Source organism: Parasteatoda tepidariorum, chromosome 10 (genome assembly GCF_982258835.1).
Source record: "Parasteatoda tepidariorum strain Cologne lab strain chromosome 10, Ptep-v5.0, whole genome shotgun sequence".
Taxonomy (NCBI): Eukaryota; Metazoa; Arthropoda; class Arachnida; order Araneae; family Theridiidae; genus Parasteatoda; species Parasteatoda tepidariorum.
The window spans coordinates 14,214,533-14,237,885 of record NC_141764.1 but is presented as its reverse complement, the minus strand read 5'-3'; the positions used below and the strand labels follow the sequence as shown (position 1 = coordinate 14,237,885).

The 23,353-nt window shown below is 31.2% G+C and overlaps 1 protein-coding gene across 1 annotated transcript; it reads left to right on the top strand.

Moving 5' to 3' along the window:
- Positions 1-4,123: 4,123 nt before the first annotated feature.
- LOC147802167 (boophilin-H2-like) lies at positions 4,124-22,470 on the top strand. The gene is made up of 5 exons (XM_087154211.1): positions 4,124-4,197; positions 11,169-11,342; positions 14,602-14,793; positions 18,331-18,507; positions 22,319-22,470. Exons 1-5 carry the CDS (start codon positions 4,149-4,151, stop codon positions 22,321-22,323), a joined length of 597 nt encoding a protein of 198 aa, XP_087010337.1. The 5' UTR covers positions 4,124-4,148; the 3' UTR covers positions 22,324-22,470.
- Positions 22,471-23,353: the final 883 nt, after the last annotated feature.

Genomic DNA, 23,353 nt, shown 5'->3' with positions numbered 1-23,353 from the left:
CAGAACGTACCAGTTCAATTAGCATGTAATTTCAAAATACTCATTTCCATTTTATTAAAAATTTCTTTCTTTTTAAAGATGTAAGAAAAACTAGACATATCTTTCTCCTCAAAACAAATTATTGCTGAATCAATATTGGAACCAGTGTTTTCTTATTAACCTCGTTTCTATTGTTTTCTATCTTTGTCACGTTACACATCTTTTCATCATAAACCAGTCACATTATAATGCACAGCCTCTGAAATGTGAAAAACAAATTTCCATAATTACAATTGATTCCATTAATTTCAATAAAATAATTTAACTCCAAAATATGTTTGATATAAAAGTTAAATAATTGAAAAGTTTGATAAAAAGTTAAATGGTTTTTATGCCACGCCCTAAGGCAGTGTTTCCCAAACTTATGACTTTGTGTACCCTTTCTAACTTTTTCGTAATGCTGTGCACCACTAATAAAAAAAATGAATGTATTTTTTAAAAAATATGTTTATTTTTGTTTTTTGGTACAAAGTTTTGTTAATAAATTTATTTACATCAGTGAGAAGGATGATATTGTTTTTGCTGTGATAAAAAAATTGCGCAAAAGTTAAAAATCAAAACTGGCTGTTGACACCACTAATTATTAACTGTTTACTCAGCAAAAAACAGCCAATACAAAAATACGTAATCATAAATGTTCATGGCTAGCTTTGTTAAATAAAATTTTTTGAAGTCTCGTTTGTGTTAAGATATTTCGCATAAGAACGTGTACCCTCGCTAAACTGTTCCCGTACCCCTGGGGGTACGCGTACCACACTTTGGAAGACACTGCTCTAAGGTATCATGATTATACTACACGAATTTTATCAAATTTTATCACACATTTTGAAACTATTATTGACCTTTTTTTTAATGCATTTTTGACAGTTTCATGGTATATAAATGTCTTATTGATTGCGACTTGTGGATTTTGTTTCATGACCAAAATGTGAAGGTATACTTTATGAAACTATACAAAAAATAAATAAACTATACAATATCTTATACTATACAAAAAATGTAACTTTACAGGAGCCTCTGACCTTAAATATACCGATATCGTCTGCATATTTAAGTCTGCATTATTATCATCTGCCTCATTAAATATCGTCTGCATTAATAATTAATTAATGCACAAGTGTACTTTATTTGAATAAATATACTTTTTTTCCGGAGTGAGGAAATATGGACCCTGTAGTTTGGTCAGGAGAGCGGTCACAGGTTTGGACCCCTTAATGTTAATTTCACTTTTAGCGTATTTTGCTATAACTCGAGTACTTAAGCGAAATTTCAAAACATTTAAAAAAAAATTTTGCACAAAATTATCGTTTATTTATAGATAATTTTATTCAAAAAGTAATGTAGCAGAAGTAAATTCGAGTGAAAGTAATGCAGATGATTTTTCAGATTATGAAGATATGAACATATACAAAGACTAGTATTTAACTTTTTTTTATTTGCCCATGATAATTTGGGATAGTAAACTGATGGTAAATTAAATATTTTTTACACATAAAAAAATAAATTTTAAATTAGAACTTGTGTATTATGTTTCGTTTTAGTGCCTTGTATTTATTAATAAAATGAAGAAGCACGTTGATTTTTTGCATTTTTTGTTCAAAAAAATAGGATAATGAAGCGGTTAATGACCAGGTTTCAATTGTTACCTAAGAATAAAATATATTTTTATGTTCTTGTTCCACCCTCCTTGGTAGTAATTCTTTGAATTTTGAGAGTTTTTTTTAAAAAATTTTGTGCTAATTTGTGACTTTTAATGTGTGTACTTTTTTAGTGTCAATTTTAATAACGATTCTGAAAATATATATTAAGGGTGGTGCTTCTGGAACACTCTGTCTAAGCAACTTTCTTATTTACTAAAAAGAATGCATATTATGAAAATTTTTAATCATGTATTATGTAAAATTTTCAAATTTACTGAGGAAAATGATTCAAAGAGGGCCACCCCCCCTTTTTTTTTTAAAAAAAAAAAAAAAGATGTTTAGTTTATTTATTTCATATTATTACCCGTAAATGTTAAAACAGACACATCCAAATGGTCACCCACACGCACACTGACCTCAGCCAGTGACACTTGACTGCTGTGATCTGCTGGGAACCGTGTTTTAACGATCAGTCCACTGCGGGGCTATTTTTTCTTCTCTACAAAACTTTGATGTATATTTTGTACTATTTTTGTTTCGTATTTTTTGTATTTAAATAAAAAACGTATTTCGTATGATGCGCAGTATTTTTTTTAGATAATTCATTAAAAAGATAAAAATAATTAGATTTTAAAAAAAATGATTCATTCTTTCACTTGTCTAGAGATGTAAAAAAACGAAATTTGCTAGAAGACTATTTTTCTTTTTGAGTAGCGGATCATCGTTTAAAAAAAAAGGGTAAAATGGCAGAAGACTGAAGTATAAGGCAATAAAAATAAGAGACCATATTAAACTTTAAGTTTTTACGATTTTGAAAAGTCACTATTTTCATGAAAACAATATTTTACCCATTGGCAAAATGGGCATTGGAGTAGATTTCATGGCGTCCTCACTTTTCAACTACAATATCAAGAGTAATAGTAAAAAGTGCGCATGCGTTGCCATGGTGACCGCTGATGTTTGATAATTTTTTTAGAATTCTTTTCTTTTCACTTTTAATGTTGTTACGCATTAAGTGGGTGAGTTTATTTTTGAGATATGGGACCAGAGGGATCCCATAAATACTTCCTGAGTAGTGAATAAAAGAGAATTTCATCATTTGAACGATATTTTTGTTTTTATTGTTTTAATTATGAATCAGAAATTCTAACCTACAGCTCAAACTGGATCGTTTTCAATACTAATTCAGGTGAATATCACAAATAAAGAGGATCCAATCTGATTGACATGGTCCCAAAAGTTAGAGTTGAAGCAAGAAAAAAACAATGCCAAGGCCTAAACTTACCGAGGCTGAAAAAGCCAAAGAGCATTGACGGGAGTACCTTAAGCGTTTACACACAAACGGAAAAATGAAAGGATTCCGTTCGCAAACGCAAGTATGAAGCCCGTCTCTCACAAAAGTACCAAAGTGGTTGAGAGAATCGAACCCTACCGAAGAACGAATGGCCACTCTCCGAACCCCTTTCATGCAAATACGAGAGCTGAGTTTTGATCACCAGGGATAAAAGTATCCATTGTCAACGCATCCAATAAATTGCACAAGACCGTAGACTGTCTTCCACGCAATATAAATGAGTCATTCATGTAAAACAGGAAGAAAAAAAAAGCCTAGCTTTCAAATCATATTTCATGTATGAACTTGTGGATCCGAATCGGGTGTATGATGCAGCTTACAATCTCCATTAAACACCATTGTATCAATCCGAAAATGTTAATATTGATCTCGATTGGCTGTCTAATGTCTATTCAGTCATCAGAAGAATTTACACAGAATGTGTCTGAGCTGCATTTAAATGTATCTGCGAAATTATGTACCAAGCAGTTCAGGATTAACAGTTAAAGATGTCCAAGATGAAAACACAATAAAGTTTCTTTTCCAAAAAAAAAAAAAAAAAAAAATAGGCGACCATTTTGCCAATGGGTAACCTGTGATGGCTTTGCGACGACCACAAGTTTCTTAATTTTGTAGCAAATCGTATTTTTTTAAAAAACTTTATTTCTCATTAGGATTTTGAAATGATCCATTAAGAGCGGTGATTACAAAACACCATGTAAGCAATTATAACAACTGTATCACATAAAACTAAAATTGCTAGATTAAACTGTTGTCAAAAAATTCAATTTCATTAGATAAATGCAATTAATATAGTATATGTATAAATATGTGTGTAGCAAAAATATTTAATATATATGTTTCTTATTTAGTGAGGAAATTTTTTTTAGAATAAATTATTTAAAGTACCTTAAAAAATATATTGTAAAATAATGATAAAATGTTTTACATTTTGAAGGATAAAACATTTAATCATTAAATCCTAAGCACCATGTGTTAATTTTCTCATCATGTAGATAATTTTCATGAACAAGAAGATAATGCGTTTACGCACACATGTTGTGCTTCGAATATATAAAGAGAAATGCTGTGATTTAATCTTTTTTCGTATTCTGACTAAGGAACGAGGCAAAAAAATGTATATGGTCATCCTGCTAGGTTTAGTAATTGGGGCGTTGGCTGATGGTAAGTTAACCACTTCCTTTACCAGTTATTTTGAAAAAGGAAAAAAAAAATCAGCATTATTTTATTAATAAATACAAGGAACTAAAACAAAACATAATGTACAAGTTTTAAGGTGAAATTTGAAATTTTTTTTTAGGAGTTAGAAACATTTAATTTAAAATCAGCTTACTATCCCAAGTTATCTCGGACAAATGAAAAAAATTAAATATTATTCTTTGTATGATAGTTTTTAAAACAAGGGACAACGCAAAGTGATACTTTTCAAACGTCAGTGAAGGAATACGCCATTTTTTTTTACTCCTGTTGCTTTGTAAATTCAGCAACCATCGTATATACAGTCATACAAAACGCGTGTGCAGTCCAATATCAAAACTCCCAAATAAAACCTCCAATCACAGCAGATTATGTTTTTTGCTTCCGACGGAGTAAAAACGGGATAAAACAAAATGTACTGACAAATTCTGCTAAGCCCGTGAAAAAGGTATAGTAGAAATAATTGAAATATTCTGTACCTACCTGGTTTTATCTTTTTGCCGTATCGCTCTTCAGGAATATTAATTGCAATATCGTAGTTTTTCTCAGACAATGATAATCCCTGTATCGCTGTTTGAGCTTTTGATTTCAACAAACTTTTTAAGTATGTGAATTTATCTATTTTATTTAAATTTCATATTATCATGAATCGCGTTTTTAAACTGAGACCAAAATTCTTGAAAGTTCTCAGGATTGCCATCAAATTTTTCAATGTAAATCTTAGGTAACTTAATTTGAGCTTCTCAATTTTGGAATAAGTCACTAGCAGTTAGTTGTACTATTTGAGCTTTCGACGCTAACAGTTTCTTTTTCGATTGCAGTCTTTTTAAGAATTTTCTCAATTTTAAACTTATAGAGAATAATTTTATCTCTACATTCTTCAGTTGATTCAACTTCTGCTGTTATTTGTTTACAGTCTTCGATTCTATCAATAATGAGTTTGTCTAGTTCAATTATTTGTTTTTCTTTTTCGTTTAACTGTACAAGTGCTACTTCTAAATATTCTAAATTCGAATTTTCTAAAGCTTCGTCAATTTTAGTCATGAGTTTAGTGGCACTTGTTCTTAAACCACCTCTTCTCGTTTTTAGTTTCGCTTCGTTCGTCATTTTCGTTTTCAAATTCTTATAAACAACAAGCAATAAACAGTAATAGTCTCGGTGTTTTCGGAACCATGAAGAAGGTATAGTAGCAGGGCCGGATTAACCTACAGGCACACTAGGCACGTGCCTAGGGCCTACGAAAAACTTGGGAGAAAAAAAATTTTCGGTAAGAAATTATTTTGCAGAATCTTATGATCTAATGTATTACTTTTTTGCAATTTTTGGATTTAACGAAATCTTGTACTATGCTGTCGAATTCCAAACAACGCAAAATGTCGTATTCAATAGACGTAAGTGCGAGTGATGCCAAACGATCTTGATTCATTGTTGAACGCAAATAATTTTTTATCAATTTTAATCTGGAGAAAGATTTTTCTCCTTCTGCATTTGATCCAAGAATCGACAAATATATTCTTAATGCAATGTGAACGTTAGGAAAAGTATTCACAAGTTTATCTTTAATTTGAGCCTTCAACATTTCTTGTGCAGATTTATGTTCATACAAATTTGAAAATAGTAAAAATTCATCTACAAAGTTTTCCTCTAAATCGGATGAGTAAATTTTCACCAAATTTTGCACTTTTAGTTTAATCTCAGATTCTGACAAATTTTTGTGAACAAGAAAACCGAAATTATCGTACAAATCACTGTAAGCTTTACGCCTTTTAGTCATTTCTGAAATTAATACATCTAAAATGTCGTAATACGTTCCTGACAAAAACATTTGTCTTGGATTCGGGTTTGAAATTACTTCTTGTTCTTCTGTTTTGTCGAAAAATCAATTCACTGTTTTCTTTGCTGGTTTGTTGTTGTATTGTTGACGTGAAGTGTTTACATAGTTATCGATCGAACTAATCATAATGGTATTATCGAGATCAACTGCAATATGGGCAGTATGTCGGTATGTCGGTAAAAAACATTAATGTTTGTTCAGTTCGAGCGCCATCTGTGGGCATTCAAGTTAATCTGTTTCAGTCCGAGTTGACTCGGGACAATCAGGGAAGCGATTAATTTGCATAGTTTATTAAACTAATTTAGATTTGGAAGCTTAAAAAAGAATTAATTAAGCTGAAAAAAATAATTATATTTTTCGGCAACTCTATTATTTAACTGATTGTGTAAATGATGTGTATTCTACGTATTGTGTATTTCTAGGCTTTTACAGTTATCTTATATATTACCTTATTAAGCAACATTTTGTGATAAACACACTTATACCCAGCTCACAGTTATATTTTCTTAAAATATGAAATGTTTTATCATGGTCTTTAAAAATTATGGTGTTATTTCAAAAAATGAAAGAAAGAACATTTCTAGAGCGAATCATCTTTTAAACTTCTGTGATTTCAGAATTTTTGTTATAATTTTTTATTTTATCTGTTTCAAATTCTAGCTGAAGTAAGCCAGTCATTGTCTAATTTATTTTAATTCCGAAATGAGAACAGAAAAAAAATCACGAGTATTTCTTTCCTTTCCGATGAACAAGAAAAGCATCTTTAGAATATAATTCTGCAGAAAAAAAGAAAAGAAAAAACTATTTGCTTTTGTATTTTTTTCAGCTATTTTATTGCTTCAACTCTTTCTTTACTCTGTTTCTTAAATTTAAAATCTATAAATATGAAGATGCAGAGTATAACAGTTTTGGTTATAGGGTAAACTAACCAGTGAAGGAACACTACCCAGTGAAGGAACATTTCATATATATTGATTGAAAATAAGAATTTGAAAGTTTTTCTTTAGATTGTTTTGGATTACCTGGTCAAATAGACTTCTCTGGAAAATTTTTTGAATTTATTATCTCTGCAACACCTTGTTTCGTTGAAACAATTATAAGGTGAGTGTTTGTACTTATATGTTTGAAGTGGAATTAATTGCATGTAATAGTCTTATTTTTCTCACTGTGAAAAAGAGAATTCAAAATATAGTTATTGAAGTTACGTTTTATTTTTTTAAAGCACCATAGCATAATAAAGTACTGAGATCAGGGGGTGTTTATTCACTTGATCATCAAACGATGAAAAACCAGTGAAGGAACAAGTGTTCCTTTACTGGGATTTTTTCCCAGTTAATGAAAATTAAAAGAAATTTTTTAATTTTCTTGTACTTTTAGTCATATTATACATCAAAATTCTGTTTAAAAGGCAAAAAACAACTTCTAGCCAGTGAAGAAACAGGCATGTTCCTTCACTGGGATTACATCCAGTCAGAGCCGGATTATACCTTTCGTAGGCCCTAGGCATAGTCGTTTTGGGGCCCTCCCCTCCTTCCCCCACTCCTCCCCTCTTTTCAAAATATATGCTAAAATTTTCTTGCATATTTTTTTTTACATTTTTATTAATATGGATTTTAAATTACAAATTTGTTTATCGAACTTTATCTGCAATACCGACATACTGCCGATATTGCAGTTGATATCGATAATACCATTATGATTAGTTCGATCGATAACTATGTAAACACTTCACGTCAACAATACAACAACAAACCAGCAAAGAAAACAGTGAAATTGATAGTGAGATTAATTACAAGAAATATTTATACTACAAATAGCTTCATAGTTTTCATGATACTACTATGATAACTAAGTGAAGGAAATTAACATTGTCAAAAGTAAAGCTTTTGAAATTATTTATAAATAAATTTGCAAGGTAGGTTAAATGTTTACTAATAGAAAAAAATTCGACAGCATAATACAAGATTTCGTTGAATCCAAAAATCGCAAAAAAGTAATTAAGATTCCGCAAAATAATTTATTACCGAAAAATATTATATTTTTATTTGTATCTTCATAATTTTTGTGCAAAATACACTTGTTGTTTTTAAAGCTAAATTATTTTTGTCAACAAATTTTTTTCTCTCAAGTTTTTCGTAGGCCCCTGAATTTCGTAGGCCCTAGGCACGTGCCTAGTGTGCCTATAGGTTAATCCGGCCCTGCTTCCAGTGAATGAACAGTAATGTGTGAAATATGATTTTACATGGCTCTAGGATAAGTAATTCTGCTATATAGAGGACAACCGAAATTTTGTTAAAAATTGTATGAATAATTCTTGAAATAATTTTAGTTCAAAATGTTAATTTAATAGCTTAATTTATGAAAAAATTATAATTTATATTTAATAATGGGGTGTGTAGTTACATCAAATGTTAGGCAACTGAATAAACTATGTTTACAAATCGAAAACTAATTAAATATAATCATAAAAATTTTAATAGAACATTTTTTCGCTGGCTTTTGCACCAAGAACTCCTAATAAGCTATCATTATAGGATAATAACGTGATTATATAATTTATAAAAACTACTTTACTATGTTAGAATTTAAAAGCAAGCTCCTCAACAAAAAACAGAGTTAAACCGAAACGATACTCAATTTCTTCAGAAGCTTGATAGGGAAATCCCTCAAAATATGTTGCAAATTTTTAACGCAGCATTGACTGAGTCTAATATCGAAAATGTCCACGAGCCTGTACTTTTTTCAATATGGAAAAAGTACGTATTAAAAGAAGATCAGTTGGTTAAGTCAAACTTAGGAACTGAAGCTAGTATTGATAATGAATGCATGCATCTTAGATATCGAATTTGAAATGAGTCCTCTTGCTGATCCTCTCTTAGTTGAAAAAAGAAATGATTCTATAAGTAAAATCAGTACTTCTAAAGATCCTCTAGATATAAGTCAACAAGAGATGGATTTTCCTCAAAATTCAAGACACCTTTCCCCCGTCTATTTTCGAGAAAAGCATTCTAGAAATGCTGCTGAAAAATCAGAAGAAGTTTGGAAGAACCATTTACATTGGCCAAATATTGATGATAAAAAGAAAGGTGAAATAAGAAGAAAAACGAATAAATTACCTTTTGCACTAACTTCAGAGAAATGGCAAATATTTTAAGAGGCTGAAAGAGCTTAAAAAAAAGTTAAAACAAGAGAATATGGCGAAGAAACGAAAGAAAAAATACTTAAAAAAGAAAAAAAAGCTTCAAGAGATAAGAGGAAAAAGAGTAAACAAAAAGGTGATAAAATAATAATGATAATAAACAGCATCGGATGACACATGATTTAGATTTGACTGTCAAATTATAAGAAAGAATGATTTTTTTATATTTATTTTGTATTTAACGTCACTTTACTTTCTAATTCATGATTACAGAAAAAAGTTGGCATTTTACAAGTACTTGTATGTTATAATTTCACAAATAGTCTTGTTTTTATATATTTGTATGGCTAATAAATTCACAAAAAGCATTAAAAAATAACCAAAATTAAGTGTTCCTTTACTGGGTGTTCATTCACTGGTAAGAGCTGTTCCTTCCCTGGGTCTTCTTACTACTTGTTATTTGAACCTCCAAAACTTTAAAACAATATTATGTAAGTTCTCTACAATTTTTTTTACATAATTTGCAATTAGTAACAAATATGTTGACACTATCATTTAACTAAAACTACGAATTTTGAAATTAATATGTTTTTTTAAAAGGCAAGCGATGCTTAAGTGTTCCTTCACTGGTTAGTTTACCCTACCCATCCAGAAAACATATAACCTTACGTCAACCTTAAGTCGGAATTTTATTTTTATTTTCGCGGAAATGTTTACTTAAAACCTTTTTTTAATGAAGCAAAAATATTGCAGTTTGAAACCTTTCATCCTAAAAGGATTAAAAATTATTGTTAAAGTTTTTTTTAAAAAAAAAGTATTCTCCTTTAGGTCCATAGTGATATTTTACCTGACGTCACACTAGCGATCGGATCAAATTGCATCGTCCATTAAAATTTCAAGACAAGTTGGATTTTAGCTGAGCATACAAGACTTTGCGAAAAAGAAACCTTATAATTACCTAGATTTAATATTATTAACACCTTGACACAAGCTTTATTAAAGGATTTTTTCAAGCTTGAAAACCCCAAGTCCACCTCCATATAAGGTTTTTATATAGAAGGCTGTTTTCCAAAGTTTTGGATTAGGGCAGGGTTTCTTAACCTGTGGTTCATGAACCCCTAAGGGGGTCCATGAGTTATATTTTGGGGGGTCCGCTGACTACTCCTAATTTTTAAAACGTTTGGAAGCCTACCCATTGCTTGTAAAGTGAGCTATGGCAACTATAATTCCGTTTGCTACAGTGTATCTTTGCAAAGAGGGATTTTTCACACTTGTGACAGTAAAAACATCCAAATCGATTGAATGTTGAACATGATATGCACGTTGCTTTGTCGAAAACCATCCCCCAATTCAATTTATTAATTAAGGAAAAGCAGCAGCAACCTTCACATTAAAAATTTTAATTTTAAAAATTTTGTATACTATTAAAATAATAAAATTAAATGCTTTCTAATAATTGATGCTTTTTACAATTATTTTTTTCACAGGGGGGTGGTCCGTGACTTCTTAAGAAATTTTAAAAGGGGTCCATTATATCAAAAAGGTTAAGAGACACTGGATTGGGGTAATGTGCGCAGAATAGAGTAGATGGCCACGGCTCTCGTTTTAAGGTTAGAAGGTTTTCACGTAAACCGCAAAACAAATCTTTTTAGGTTTACATTAAAAGGTTTTTTGTCGGAGTTAAAATAAACCTTATTTTGCTATCTGGACATCATTTCAATTAATGTTATTGCAATGCTTTTTTAATTTTTTTTGTCAGAGAAAATAGTAACTTCGTTAAGTCATGAAAAATTCTTGGAATTAGTCAGTAAATTTGAAAGTCTAAAATGTATCAGATACCGTGTATAGTATTTTTTACATAATTTTTTTAATACGACTTATAAAATAAAATGAAGAAAAACAACTCGCTAAAAATTCAAATTTTTAATTTTTATACTTAATCAGTAAATTTATTTATTTTTTTAGATCCAGAGGCAAAAAATTGCTTGGAACAGCCAGATACCGGTTTTTGCCGAGCATATTTTGAATCTTATTACTACGATCCAAAAAAAGGTGATTGCTTTAAATTTGTCTATGGAGGATGTGACGGCAATGGCAACAGGTATACCACCTACGACGAATGTATGAGTACATGTAGAGGTAAGTTTCAATTTAATTTTTTTTTCTTCATTTATTATACTTGAACGTGCATACAGTGCATGCCCAAATTATTAGACGGACTATAAAATTCTCTGTAAAATCTTAATTATTAGGTGATACTATACAGCTTTATTGTTTTTACGTGACTAAAATCCGGCTTTTCATTGGTGCATCCAGTGCCGGATTATCCATCCGGCCAGACTAGGCCATGGCCTGGGGCCCCCAATGATTAGGACCCCCCCCCCCTAAAATTGATTTTTTGAAAATAAATTTAAAAAAAATCAATTTCAAATATATATGAGAGCCTGGATTTTGATGACCTAAAAAATCTCAATTAATGCCCTTAAAAAGTGCAAAAAATGCCCTTATGAACTGCAAAAAATGCCCTTAAAAGTGCAAAAAATGCCCTTAAAATGCGAAAATTGCGCTAAAAATGCCTTATGACATGACTTAAATAGAAGTAAAAATATTAAACTAAAACAATGTTTTACTTTTTAAAATTATTATGAGTCGTTTCAAAAAATATAAAGCAATGCAATACTTCTTCTACGTTCATTAAAGTTTGAAAAATATGTTTTATATCCAAAAATAACAAAAAAAAAGGAAAATATATTGACTCCAAAACATTTTCATTTTGTATAGAAACTTAAATGAATATAACAACTTCCATCTCATAATATTACTAAATATCAGAATTACAGTGGATTATTAAATTTTTTCTTTAATATTTTGAAATGTAAACGAGCGTCTCTTGTCTGAAAGCAAATTTTTATACCAGGAGAAGCTTCTTTCAACGTCTACTGATGTTATTGGTGTGTACTTGAAAAGGACGGTCACACTTACTGACAATTCTTCTTCAATTTGAAAAGATGTTGCTTCACCTGTTAATATCCTAGAAATTTTCTTCATTGTTTGAAAGCCAGTGTAATAATAAAAAATTATAAAAAATAATAAAAATTAGAAAAATTTAACAAAAAATTTAAAAAATGCTTTAAAATGCAAAATACGCCCCAAAATTTTAAAGAAAATGCCCTATAAATCTCAAAAAATTCTCTAAAGGACAAAAAATGTCCAAAAATGCAAAAAAATGCAAATGTCATCAAAATCCGGGCCTTAGTTATGATTATAAAATGTTATGATTATTTTTTTAGTTCGAATTTAACAAAATAAAGTAAAATTTAATTTATTATTATTTATTTTAATTTTAAATATGCTTTCTTCAGTGAAAAGATACATAAATATTTTTATATTTGAATAAATAAAAAATATACGAGAAAAAAAATTTAATCTAAGCGCTCAAAAATTTGAATGGAAAAATTAATCCGGCCTGCGTGTGGGTTAGATTAGACGATATATAATATAAATTTGACGATACGATAAATTAGACGATATATTATATAGATATAGAATATTTATCATATCAAGCCTTATATTAGTATATTATAATAATTAGTTCAAATTATTAGACGCACTGTAGATTCTTAATAATGACATGTTTTGCACGAATTCATATTTGCACGAATTATTATCTCCCCGTGTAGCAATATTTTCATATTTAAACGTATTTATTTTTAACGTATTGCATTACAATGCTAGTTAATTGATACACTAACGTAAACAAGTGCAAACCGGTTTCAGTCACATAAAAACAATAAAGCTGTATAGTATCACCTGATAATTATAATTTTACATAGAATCTTATAGTGCATCTAATAATATGGCCAGGTACTGTAGATCAAAAGTCTGGTTTTAAAGAAATTCATAATTAAAATTTATTTTCGACTAATTATTTCATTTCATTAGAGAGAGGGCTCGCTTCGCACACAAATACCAGTATTAGTAAAATTACTTTTTCCCTCACCTAGAAACAAATTGTTCATATAAATTAAAAAGGTATTTATTTGAAAAAAATCCCGAAATGTTTTAACACGGTTTTGGTTTCACAATTTTGGCACACTTTAATATGGGATGAAATTCAATCATTATTATTTTGCTCAGTGTACCGTTGAAACTTCATCCTCGATTTCGTTTCTAAAAATCATATTTAATATCTCAGAGTAGGCCAGGATAGCCTGGTCGGTAGGGAGCTGGACCCATGTCTGAGAGTTCGTGGGTTCGAACCCCGCCGACCGAAGACTCCCCGTGTAGTAAATGGCAACTGATGCACGTTAAATCTGTCGAGTCGCAAAAGTCCTCCATGTTCCCATAGCAAATCAATACCTCTGGGGGTACTGGATTGGAGATCGATCGTTCTCTGATTCAGGTCAAAATTACGATCTGTGGATGAATGAATAGGTCCGCCCTATAAACGGGTGTGACTATGGTGTGGCAGAAGTCGAATTCTTGGCCATAGATGGCGCCACTGGAAAACAAGAACAATCGCGCCCCCTCTGCCTAAACAGGCATGCGTCAACAACAATATCTTAAGGTCTGGTTTCTTTGGACAAGCGCCTTATCTGGGCGTCAGCGGGACGTCAACGTCCCGCTGACGCCAACAAAATACTGGTTTGTTAGCTCAAGGTCTGGTTTCTTAGAACTAGCCCCTTATCTGGGCGTCAGCGAAAAGTTGACGTAGAGCTGACGCCAAAAAAATACTTTTTTGTTAGCTCAGCATGAGCGGTCGGTCAACGCAGATATTATCTCTCATTGCGCATGCGCTAATAACGTAAACAAATATTTATTTTGAATTCGTATCGATTTTGTTATTGTCGACCAGTGCTTTAGAGAACAAATAATGACTTTGTCCAAGAAAAAACACATTATAGCTGAGCTAAATGAAGAGTGCTATGTTTAATGAAGAAGCTATGTTTAATGTCAAAATCAAAAATCTTGGCTGATTTCAATGTGCTATTGGATGTTGTCCGCCATTGCTTCTGTGGTTAACGTCACGTTGTAATCCAACTGCAGTTGAGTTGGACGGTAATTGTAGTTCAAGATGAGCGTTCGATGGCGTATACTACCAAACTCACAAATGGACCAATCAGAGGTTAGCGCTGATTTCCAGCTGACGGCGTTCTCTCCTAAGAAACCAGGCCTTTAGAGTGCGTCTAATAATTTGGCCAGGAACTGTGAATGAAACGAGACTTTCTAACTCCAGCTGCCCACAGCCACACGGACCTAATCTCAATTAGTACTACCTAGTGCGCGTGCGTACTAAACAGTAGAATCGATTAAAAAAAAATAGCAAGTAACTTAAAGCAAAATATACAAATAATTTATGACTTTTGAAGCGTTTTAATATCATTGAACTTTGTTCCAGATGTGAGAGTATGGGAATCTGATTCAGATGTCTGCAGTTTACCTTTTGAATCTGGTACTGGCTCTGACAACGTGAAGAGGTATGGTTTTAACAATGCTTTGGGAGAATGTACCAGATTTGTCTATACCGGCGAAGGTGGAAATGGAAATAATTTCGAAAGCTTAGAACAATGTCGAAGAGCTTGTGAAAAACGTAAGACAAACACAACTTTGATGGATAATTCAAAATTCTTTATTTTGATTTAAACTAACCTGGCAACTACAGCGTTTTTGCTACATGTTTCAATGTAATTTTCGCGCTCATTCCATGATGAAGCAACCATTCATTTAGTCTCGATATTGTTTTGAGGGGGGGGGGGAAGGTTTTCATATTTTTTAGTTATTATTGGCTTTTTTAATGGCAATTTTTTTTAAAAAAAAAGATTAATAAAACATGGAAAATCGGATTCAAGGGTTATGAAGAAATGAAATGCGTTAAATACGTCGAAACAGAAAATCTTCGAAACTACATATATATATATATATATCAAAGAGTATCTCAGATGATTCATAAATATTATTGAAATAAGTGAGGAAAAGTTTTAAATTTTCAAATGATACGGTAGTAAAAAGACATACAAATTGGTTTATCATCGTTCAAATACTTGGTCATAAGAAACCACGTTTCGAATTCTCAGCTTTGCTTGACTTCCTAACAGGGCTCGAAAAAACTAAAAAATTTTACCCGTCCCCGAGGACGACTTGTCCAACAATGTACCCGTCCTCCTTTGAAACTAACTCGTCGCTTCTAAATAAAAAAATATATAATTTTCTCTTATTTATTACAAGCATTTATGTAAATTGCACAATGAATTAGTAGTTACTAGGATTACAAATACTAGGATTGCATTATACAGTAATAAAAGGAATACCCAGTATTTCTTTTATAAAATAATTTATTTCTTTTACGAAATAATTTAAATGACAAATGTCAAGTTATCTGGAATGTCAATTTATCCGAGGGTACTGTGCTTTTTAAATGAATCAAATATGACGTTAGCGTTTTCCACAATCAAGCTAATGATTTACAGAGGTTTCTGCACAAAAATCTGAAAGGAGTTTTCCATTTAGGTAGATGTTCATAATTGCGTTTAACGCATCTTGTTTAAGACCAGTACGTAATATCTTTCTTTTTTTTTTTTTTTTTTTTTGTAAGTTCATTGCTGAAAAGTCCCTTGCAACCGCTGCAGTACGGGAGACAGAGAAAACATCAATTCAATCATGCGCAGTATGTTGCTGTATTTCTAGATTAGAGGGTCATTTTAGAAGTGAGGCGCTAGACTCTTGTAAGATAACAAAAATTGAAAATGTATCACCAACATTAACGGGAAAATGGCCGTCCGCGCGGACTTTGGATTCGAGAAATTCGTTGTCCGCTGGGAATTTTTAACCGCCGAGGACGGGCCTACCTTATTTAACAATGTTAAAGTTGTAGTGTGTCTACCACTACAAAAATACAATTCCAATTCACTAGTATATAAGACACGTTAACTTGTTTCTATGTGAGGTACCTTTTCATAGATGAAGGTTGACATTGTCGATATCTACTCTCCCCACATTGGTGACCCGGACGTGATGTGCACTTGTCTACCTTGATAGAAACTCCCACTTCGATGAACACACCTACTTCGATGAATTGTCCACATTGAACCATTGACTTGCTATTTGTGATTGCGACCTTATCCACCTCCTCGAACTGTTGCTACTCAGTCTCGATCGCACACAACGTCGGCCTGCATTCATTCGACTGCTAATGGCAACACAGGACCCTGAACTTAATGCACCTCTCACGATCAGCAAAAGTACGATGGTCCTAATACAGCTCTCCCAGCTTCTCATAAAGTAGCAATGAATCAACTAGTGGTATCCGTTCATCGAATTCTATCACAGATATAATTCTGGTGGGTGAGTACTGTAGTGTGTCTACCACTACAAAAATACAATTCCAATTCACTAGTATATAAGACAAGTTAACTCGATTCTGTGAGGGGATAACTTTTCTTAGATGAAGGTTGACATTGTCGATAATAACTCTCCCCACAAATTGATATATACAGTGAATTCGCGATAACTCGAATCTGATAGGACTGACGAAAAACTTCGACATATCGGAAGTTCGACTTACCGTTAGTTTCGGTTTTGAACTTTCAAAATGTTGTCGGATTATTTAATTAATGCTTATTAATTACAAATCTTCTAAATGCTTACAATATTTAAGATCATTTTTCTGACAAGCCATTTACGGGAAGACTGTTTGAAGCACTTTATGATACCCTGGTCCATCGGCTGCAACTTTGCTGTTGTGTTTTGGCGGGAGAAACTGCAAGTTTACTGCTTTCAAATTAGGTAGATCACTATGCGCTGTGCATTTATCCATAAAGAGTATCACTTTTCTTTTTTTAGCGAAGAATTTCAGATCCAATTTTCTTACATAGTCTTCAAATAAAACTGATGTCATCCAAAACTTTTTGTTAGACTTGTAATCCAAAGGATTCGTTTTTACATTCTTGAAACATAAGGGATTTCGGTATTTTCCGATAACAAGTAAGGGCAATTTCTCTGTCCCAGACGCATTTCCTCCAACTAGGGCAGTCAAACGTTCCTTGCTCATTTTACCCCCTGAGCAGTTTTTATCCTTAAACATCAAAGTCTTATTTGGAAGACATTTAAAAAATAAACCCATTTCATCAATATTGAAAACATCATTTTAACTGCATCCTTGAAGTAAATTTGGTAACGTTTCACTTAACCACTGTTCACATACTTCAAGAGGGACAGCTTTAGCTTCTCCATGAAGAGTGCGAAAGACATTGTGTGTGTGTGTTGCAAAGGAAGGGGCAAGATATTATCTCCTAGGTTTTTTTTCTTGCTTAAAAAGATCCAAAAAAAATCGAGTTAAAGGGAGTGAAATTCGAATAATCGAGAATAATTAGCATGAAATTGAAGATAAGAGGGTCGGGACCTCATAAAAAAATCCAGTTATGGTAATATTCGAGTTATCGTACTTCGAGTTATAGCGAATTGACTGTATTTGCTTTAACAGAACTATTATATTCAATAAATGTTAAAAATCTGAGTTTCTTCAAAATATTATTTAAGAGATAATATTTAATTGCTTTCGAAAACAGTAAAACGTCAAGCGTTCGACGATGCGAAAAATTTTCTATGCAGTGAACGTAATACTATATGCCTATTTCGAATTGGCGAAATGTATAATTTCGCCAATTCGAAATAGGCATATAGTAAGTAGGGAACCGATTATCCGGAACGATCGGGACCATCGCTATTCCGGATAACTGATTTTTCCGGTTTTCTGAATCGCCACAAAAAGCCGTTTTTTTTATTGTTAAAGTCAACTAAAAAAATTTTTTTGGAAATAATCTTAAAAAGAAGAAAAAACGATGAAGTAATACACTAATGATTATTTCCAAAATGATGGTAAGGTAAACATCTTTCAGAAAAGAAAGAAAAATCCTAAAATCTTATGAGGAAAAAATTTTTTTTTTTTAAAATGGCGAGAAAATTTATCGAATTTCGTTCCGGTTTTTTGGTTTTCCGGTTTTCTGATTTCCGGATAACGGGTTCTGTACTGTATTACGTTCACTGTATAGATTTTAAAAGTAATCCACTCAATTAAAAGTGAGTTGGCACTTTCATCAACTGAATTTCTATAATCCACATTTAATTATAGCTCATCATCTTGCATCGGCTTGCACACAATCTAAGGTAATTGGTATGTGTGATGCCTATTTCAAGAGATACTTTTACAATATGGAAAGTGGTGAATGTGAAGAATTCGTCTACGGAGGTTGTCAAGGCAATTCAAATAATTTCAACAGTTTGGATGATTGTGAAGCAGTCTGCAAAGGTTGTTTTTTTATTTAAAGTTTATTTATTTATCAAATTACATGTTACTTAGTTTCTTTTGTTAAATTAGCCTATATTTTAGACATTTACAGTCCATGGCCGAATTATTAGACGCACTATAAGATTCTATGAAAAATCTTAATTATCAAGTGATACTATACAGCTTTATTGTTTTTAGGTGACTGAAACACGTCTGCACTTGTTTACGTTCGTGTATCAATGGGTTAAATTTGGCGATATATAATGTAAATTCGACGATTCTATAAATTAGGCGATATATTATATAAATATAGAATATTTATTATATCAGGTATTGTATTATTATATTGTAATAATTAGATCAAATTATTAGACGCACTGAAGTTTTTTAATAATGACGTGTTTTGCACGAGTTTATAGGCAATACTTTTATATTAAAACATATATGTTATGGGGTTTTAATCATCAATTATCATCTTTATTACACAGTCGAACCCCGCTATAGCGAACTTTCAAGGGACCAAAATTTTGGTTCACTATAACCGTTCCGCAAGTAATTGTATCTAATAGTTCCAAACTCCCCCCTTTTATTAGACATTATTTAAATAAATGAACAATGAAATGAAATACAAAAATGACTGAGAAAGAAATTAGTAGTAACAAAAATGTGTTAACTTTTATTTTTTATTACTCTTCGTTTCTTGCGTAAAAAAGAAAAAAAATTGTAATCTTTAGCTGATGAGCACATGGGATAAGGAAACAATTCCCGACTCTTAGATAATTTTTCTCGAATTTATGTTATTCCGCGTTTTAAACCTGTCTAACCAGCCGTTCGAGCACAAAGAAGTAGCCTCATCAAATTCATCGACTTTGACTTGAAGCATATTTGTCCAGATACTGGAAGATGGCTGCTTCGTTGAATGCTGAACCAAATTCAATAATGACGCAAACAAGAAAAAATGCTTATGGCTACATTCCATGCTATAGATCAGGGGTTTCCAACTTGCATGAGGCCGGGGGTCACTATTAAAAACACAAATTAAATGGCTGGCCGCAACTTTATCAAAATTTTTTGTAGGATGCTTTTATGCTTGAAGGAACATTAAATATTTCTGTCAGATTTTTACCAAGTTGTACAAAACAAAAGTATTGAATTACAAATTAAAATAAGAAGTAGATTTTTAAAAATATTTAATTGTTATTTATAATATTTTTTAAAATATTAAATAAATAATAAAAATTCGGGCTACAATAACCTAATGTGCACCTATGTATTAAACAATTAATGTGCAACAGATACCTAAATGTTAAGGTATTAAACTTACATAGTAGCACACAAAATATTCACTGAGAAAATTGAGGTTTGTCTGCTGCAACCACCAGAGAATAGATATTTACACTTTAAATTTAAAATTTACAAATGTGTGTGAAAATATTTTCGTAAAAAATGAGTGGTTTCAAAAAGTTAAATCGGAGAATTTCTTCGAGAAAATTTCTGATGCTAAGTTATATTCACAAAATACAAAAAAAAAAAAAATGAAATAAAAAAGAGCAACATACACGATTATTTTCGTATTTGAATAAATATTTTCTTGGGTGCAAAACCTAAATTTCTTTGCACCGTTGGTAAGTTAAATTTTGCAGAAACGAAGAAGTTAGGTTTTTATTAGCGAGAAAAGTATTTTAAACCCATATAGATTTTTTACGAAAATTGTCTGCAAAAAAATGACAACTGTTATACTTTAGTTCGCGGGACGGGCCGCCAGTTGGAAACCCCTGCTATAGATGGTATTTTAAAAATCGGTATGTGTATTTATTTTGAAGTAGAAATTTCAAAATTATTGCTAAAAAATGAAGGAAATAAATCAGTCGAAGACAGAAAAAAGTTCATTATATCCAACTTTCTCTCTTTTTTGGTTCACTATATCCACAATACATAACATTATACGTGTGTAGCAAGGCACGGGAGCCAGCATTTTGTTCACTAAATCATGGAGTTCACTATAAACCGTGTTCACTATAGCGGGGTTTAACTGTAGAATCAAAATTATAGTATGTCTACTTTGTGAATTCATTTGCGTTTTATTTAATTTGTCTAGATAAATTTTCATCCACAGAGCAAAATATATTCTTTCTTCGTTTAGATGTCCATAGGTATTGCAGAATGTTATAATTTTCATTAATTTTATAATTCCATTTATCCTTTATATTTTCTAATTTGATATGAAATAACTTTTTAAAAATGGTGCGATTTAACTTAACATTGCAATTTAACTTAACTTATCAATGGTGCGACTAACGGTCGCAAATTCCCAAATCTGTCAAATAACAAAAAGCTTGTTTCTTAGAGAGTCGTATTCTCTTATTTTCTTTTTTTATTTGAGTTTACAGAGAGTACTATTAAAAACTATCACTGTATGTTTCATTTGTTATACTTCTATATAAAATTTTGCACTGTAAAAAATTTCGGGTCAAGTTACTGTATAAAATACCGGCATTTTGGGTAAATCATCCGTAAAATCCATTTTAACGTAAAATTCATTTTTACAGTAAAATATTTTATTTCGGTATCTTAGATTGTTTGTTGCTACGTAAAATTCATTTTTACCGTAAAATATTTTATTTCGGTATCTTAGATTGTTAGTTCCTACGTAAAATTCAAACGAAAAATTCCTTTTTACAGTAAAATATTTTATTTCGGTATCTTAGATTGTTCGTTCCTACGTAAAATTCCTTTTTACAGTAAAATATTTTATTTCGGTATCCTAGATTGTTTGTTCCTACGTAAAATTTAAACTTAAAATTCATTTTTACAGTAAAATATTTTATTTCGGTATCTTAAATTGTTTGTTCCTACGTAAAATTTAAACGTAAAATTCATTTTTACAGTAAAATATTTTATTTCGGTATCCTAGATTGTTTGTTCCTACGCAAAATTCAAACGTAAAATTCATTTTTACAGTAAAATATTTTATTTCGGTATCCTAGATTGTTTGTTCCTACGCAAAATTCAAACGTAAAATTCATTTTTACAGTAAAATATTTTATTTCGGTATCTTAGATGGTTTGTTCCTGTAAAAATGAATTTTACTTTTTTTTATCAGCAATCTGAGTACCGATATTTTTAAATTTCTACAGTGTAATTTGAATACTTTTTACAGTGTAAACACTGTCCCTGGTCAAATTATTAGACGCACTATAAGATTCTATGTAAAATCTCAATTATCAGGTGGTACTATACAGCTTTATTGTTTTTACGTGACTGAAACCGGTTTGCACTTGTTTACGTTAGTGTAACAATGGGCTAAATTAGACGATATATAATATAAATTCGACAGTAGGATAAATTGGACGATATATTTAATAAATATAGAATATTTATTATATCAAGCATTATATTAGTATATAATAATAATTAGATCAAATTATTAAACGCAATGTAGTTTTTTAATAATGATATGCTTTGCACGAGTTTATATGCAATACTTTTATATATAAATGTACATGCAATGGGTTTTTATTCAGGAGATTTTTTGTATACTTTCTATTTGTATTTATTTTTAACGTATTGCATTACAATGTTAACCAATTGATACACGAATGTAAACAAGTGCAAACTGATTTCAGCTGCGTAAAAACAATAAAGCTGTATTAGTATCACCTGATAACTAAGATTTTACATAGAATCTTATAGTGCGTCTAATAATTTGATCAGCGACTGTAATTTGAATACTTTTTACAGTGTAACTAGTTTTTTGCACTTTTCCTAGAATAACTATTTTTTTTACAGAGACATTTTTACATTGTAACTAATCACATAATGTAATTTACAGCTTAAAAGAGCTCTTCAGAATTAAGAAGCATTGGATCTTAATAGAACAATCACATGGAATATGCTGAAGTTCCTCTAGTCAAAGTTTTTCATTCTTATTTTATTATGCATTCATTTTAAATGGCATTCATAATAAAACCTTAATAATTGAAATGTGTTTTTATTTGTGCTGTTTCAAACATTGTTGTTGTTGTTTCTAATGGCACTTGCCACACGGGCAAGCCTGCTTGGTGAAAGCGAGCAAATTTAAGGCAGAGTATACGTTTCTTGTTATTCAGTGGCGCCATCTATGGCCAAGAATTCGACTTCCACACCATACATCGCACCCGTTTATAGGGTGAACCCATTTATACATCTACTCATTCATCCACAGATCGTAATTTTGACCTGAACCAGAGAACGATCGATCTCCAATCCAGTACCCCCAGAGGTTTTGATTTGTTATGGGAACGTGGTGGACTTTTGCGACTCGACAGATTTAACGTGCATCAGTCACTTTACTACACGGGGAGTCTTCGGCCGGTGGGGTTCGAGCTCACGAACTCTCGGCATTGGCCCAGCGCCCTACCGACCAGGTTTATTATTTAACATTGTTATTTAAAATAATTTGAATTAAAATATGCATATATAAATTCTTCCCTTTCATTAAATATTGATCTTTTTAAGACATTTTTACCTAATCGTAATATTAAACTAAATTATTTTTTTCAATTTTATTTAATACAAGTTAGTAATAAGACAGTAAATATAGTTAGAAATATAATTCGACTGCTTAAAACGAAGTGATCTATCTCACCTTTTCTAACATGTTTTGAGTAACAAGAAAGAATAACAAGATTTTAAAAAGAATTGTTATCAGTGGGACACATCTGAAAATATTAAATTGTAATAAAACTGGCCCACTGATCGAAAAAGATTCGCCATTTCTGGACAGCGCCTTCTAGAATTTAAAAAAAAAAAAAAACTTTCACAGTTGCCAGTCAAAAAACGTTAACACAGAAATATTTTCACCTTTTCTCGATCACTATGCACAAAA

Bases quoted from the DNA above. Each gene is read 5' to 3' on its own strand.
- LOC147802167 (XM_087154211.1), top strand. From the start codon at position 4,149: ATGTATATGGTCATCCTGCTAGGTTTAGTAATTGGGGCGTTGGCTGAT. The intron at 11,343-14,601 runs GTAAGTTTCAAT...ACTTTGTTCCAG, and splicing joins ATGTATGAGTACATGTAGAG to ATGTGAGAGTATGGGAATCT. The intron at 14,794-18,330 runs GTAAGACAAACA...ATTTAATTATAG, and splicing joins TCGAAGAGCTTGTGAAAAAC to CTCATCATCTTGCATCGGCT.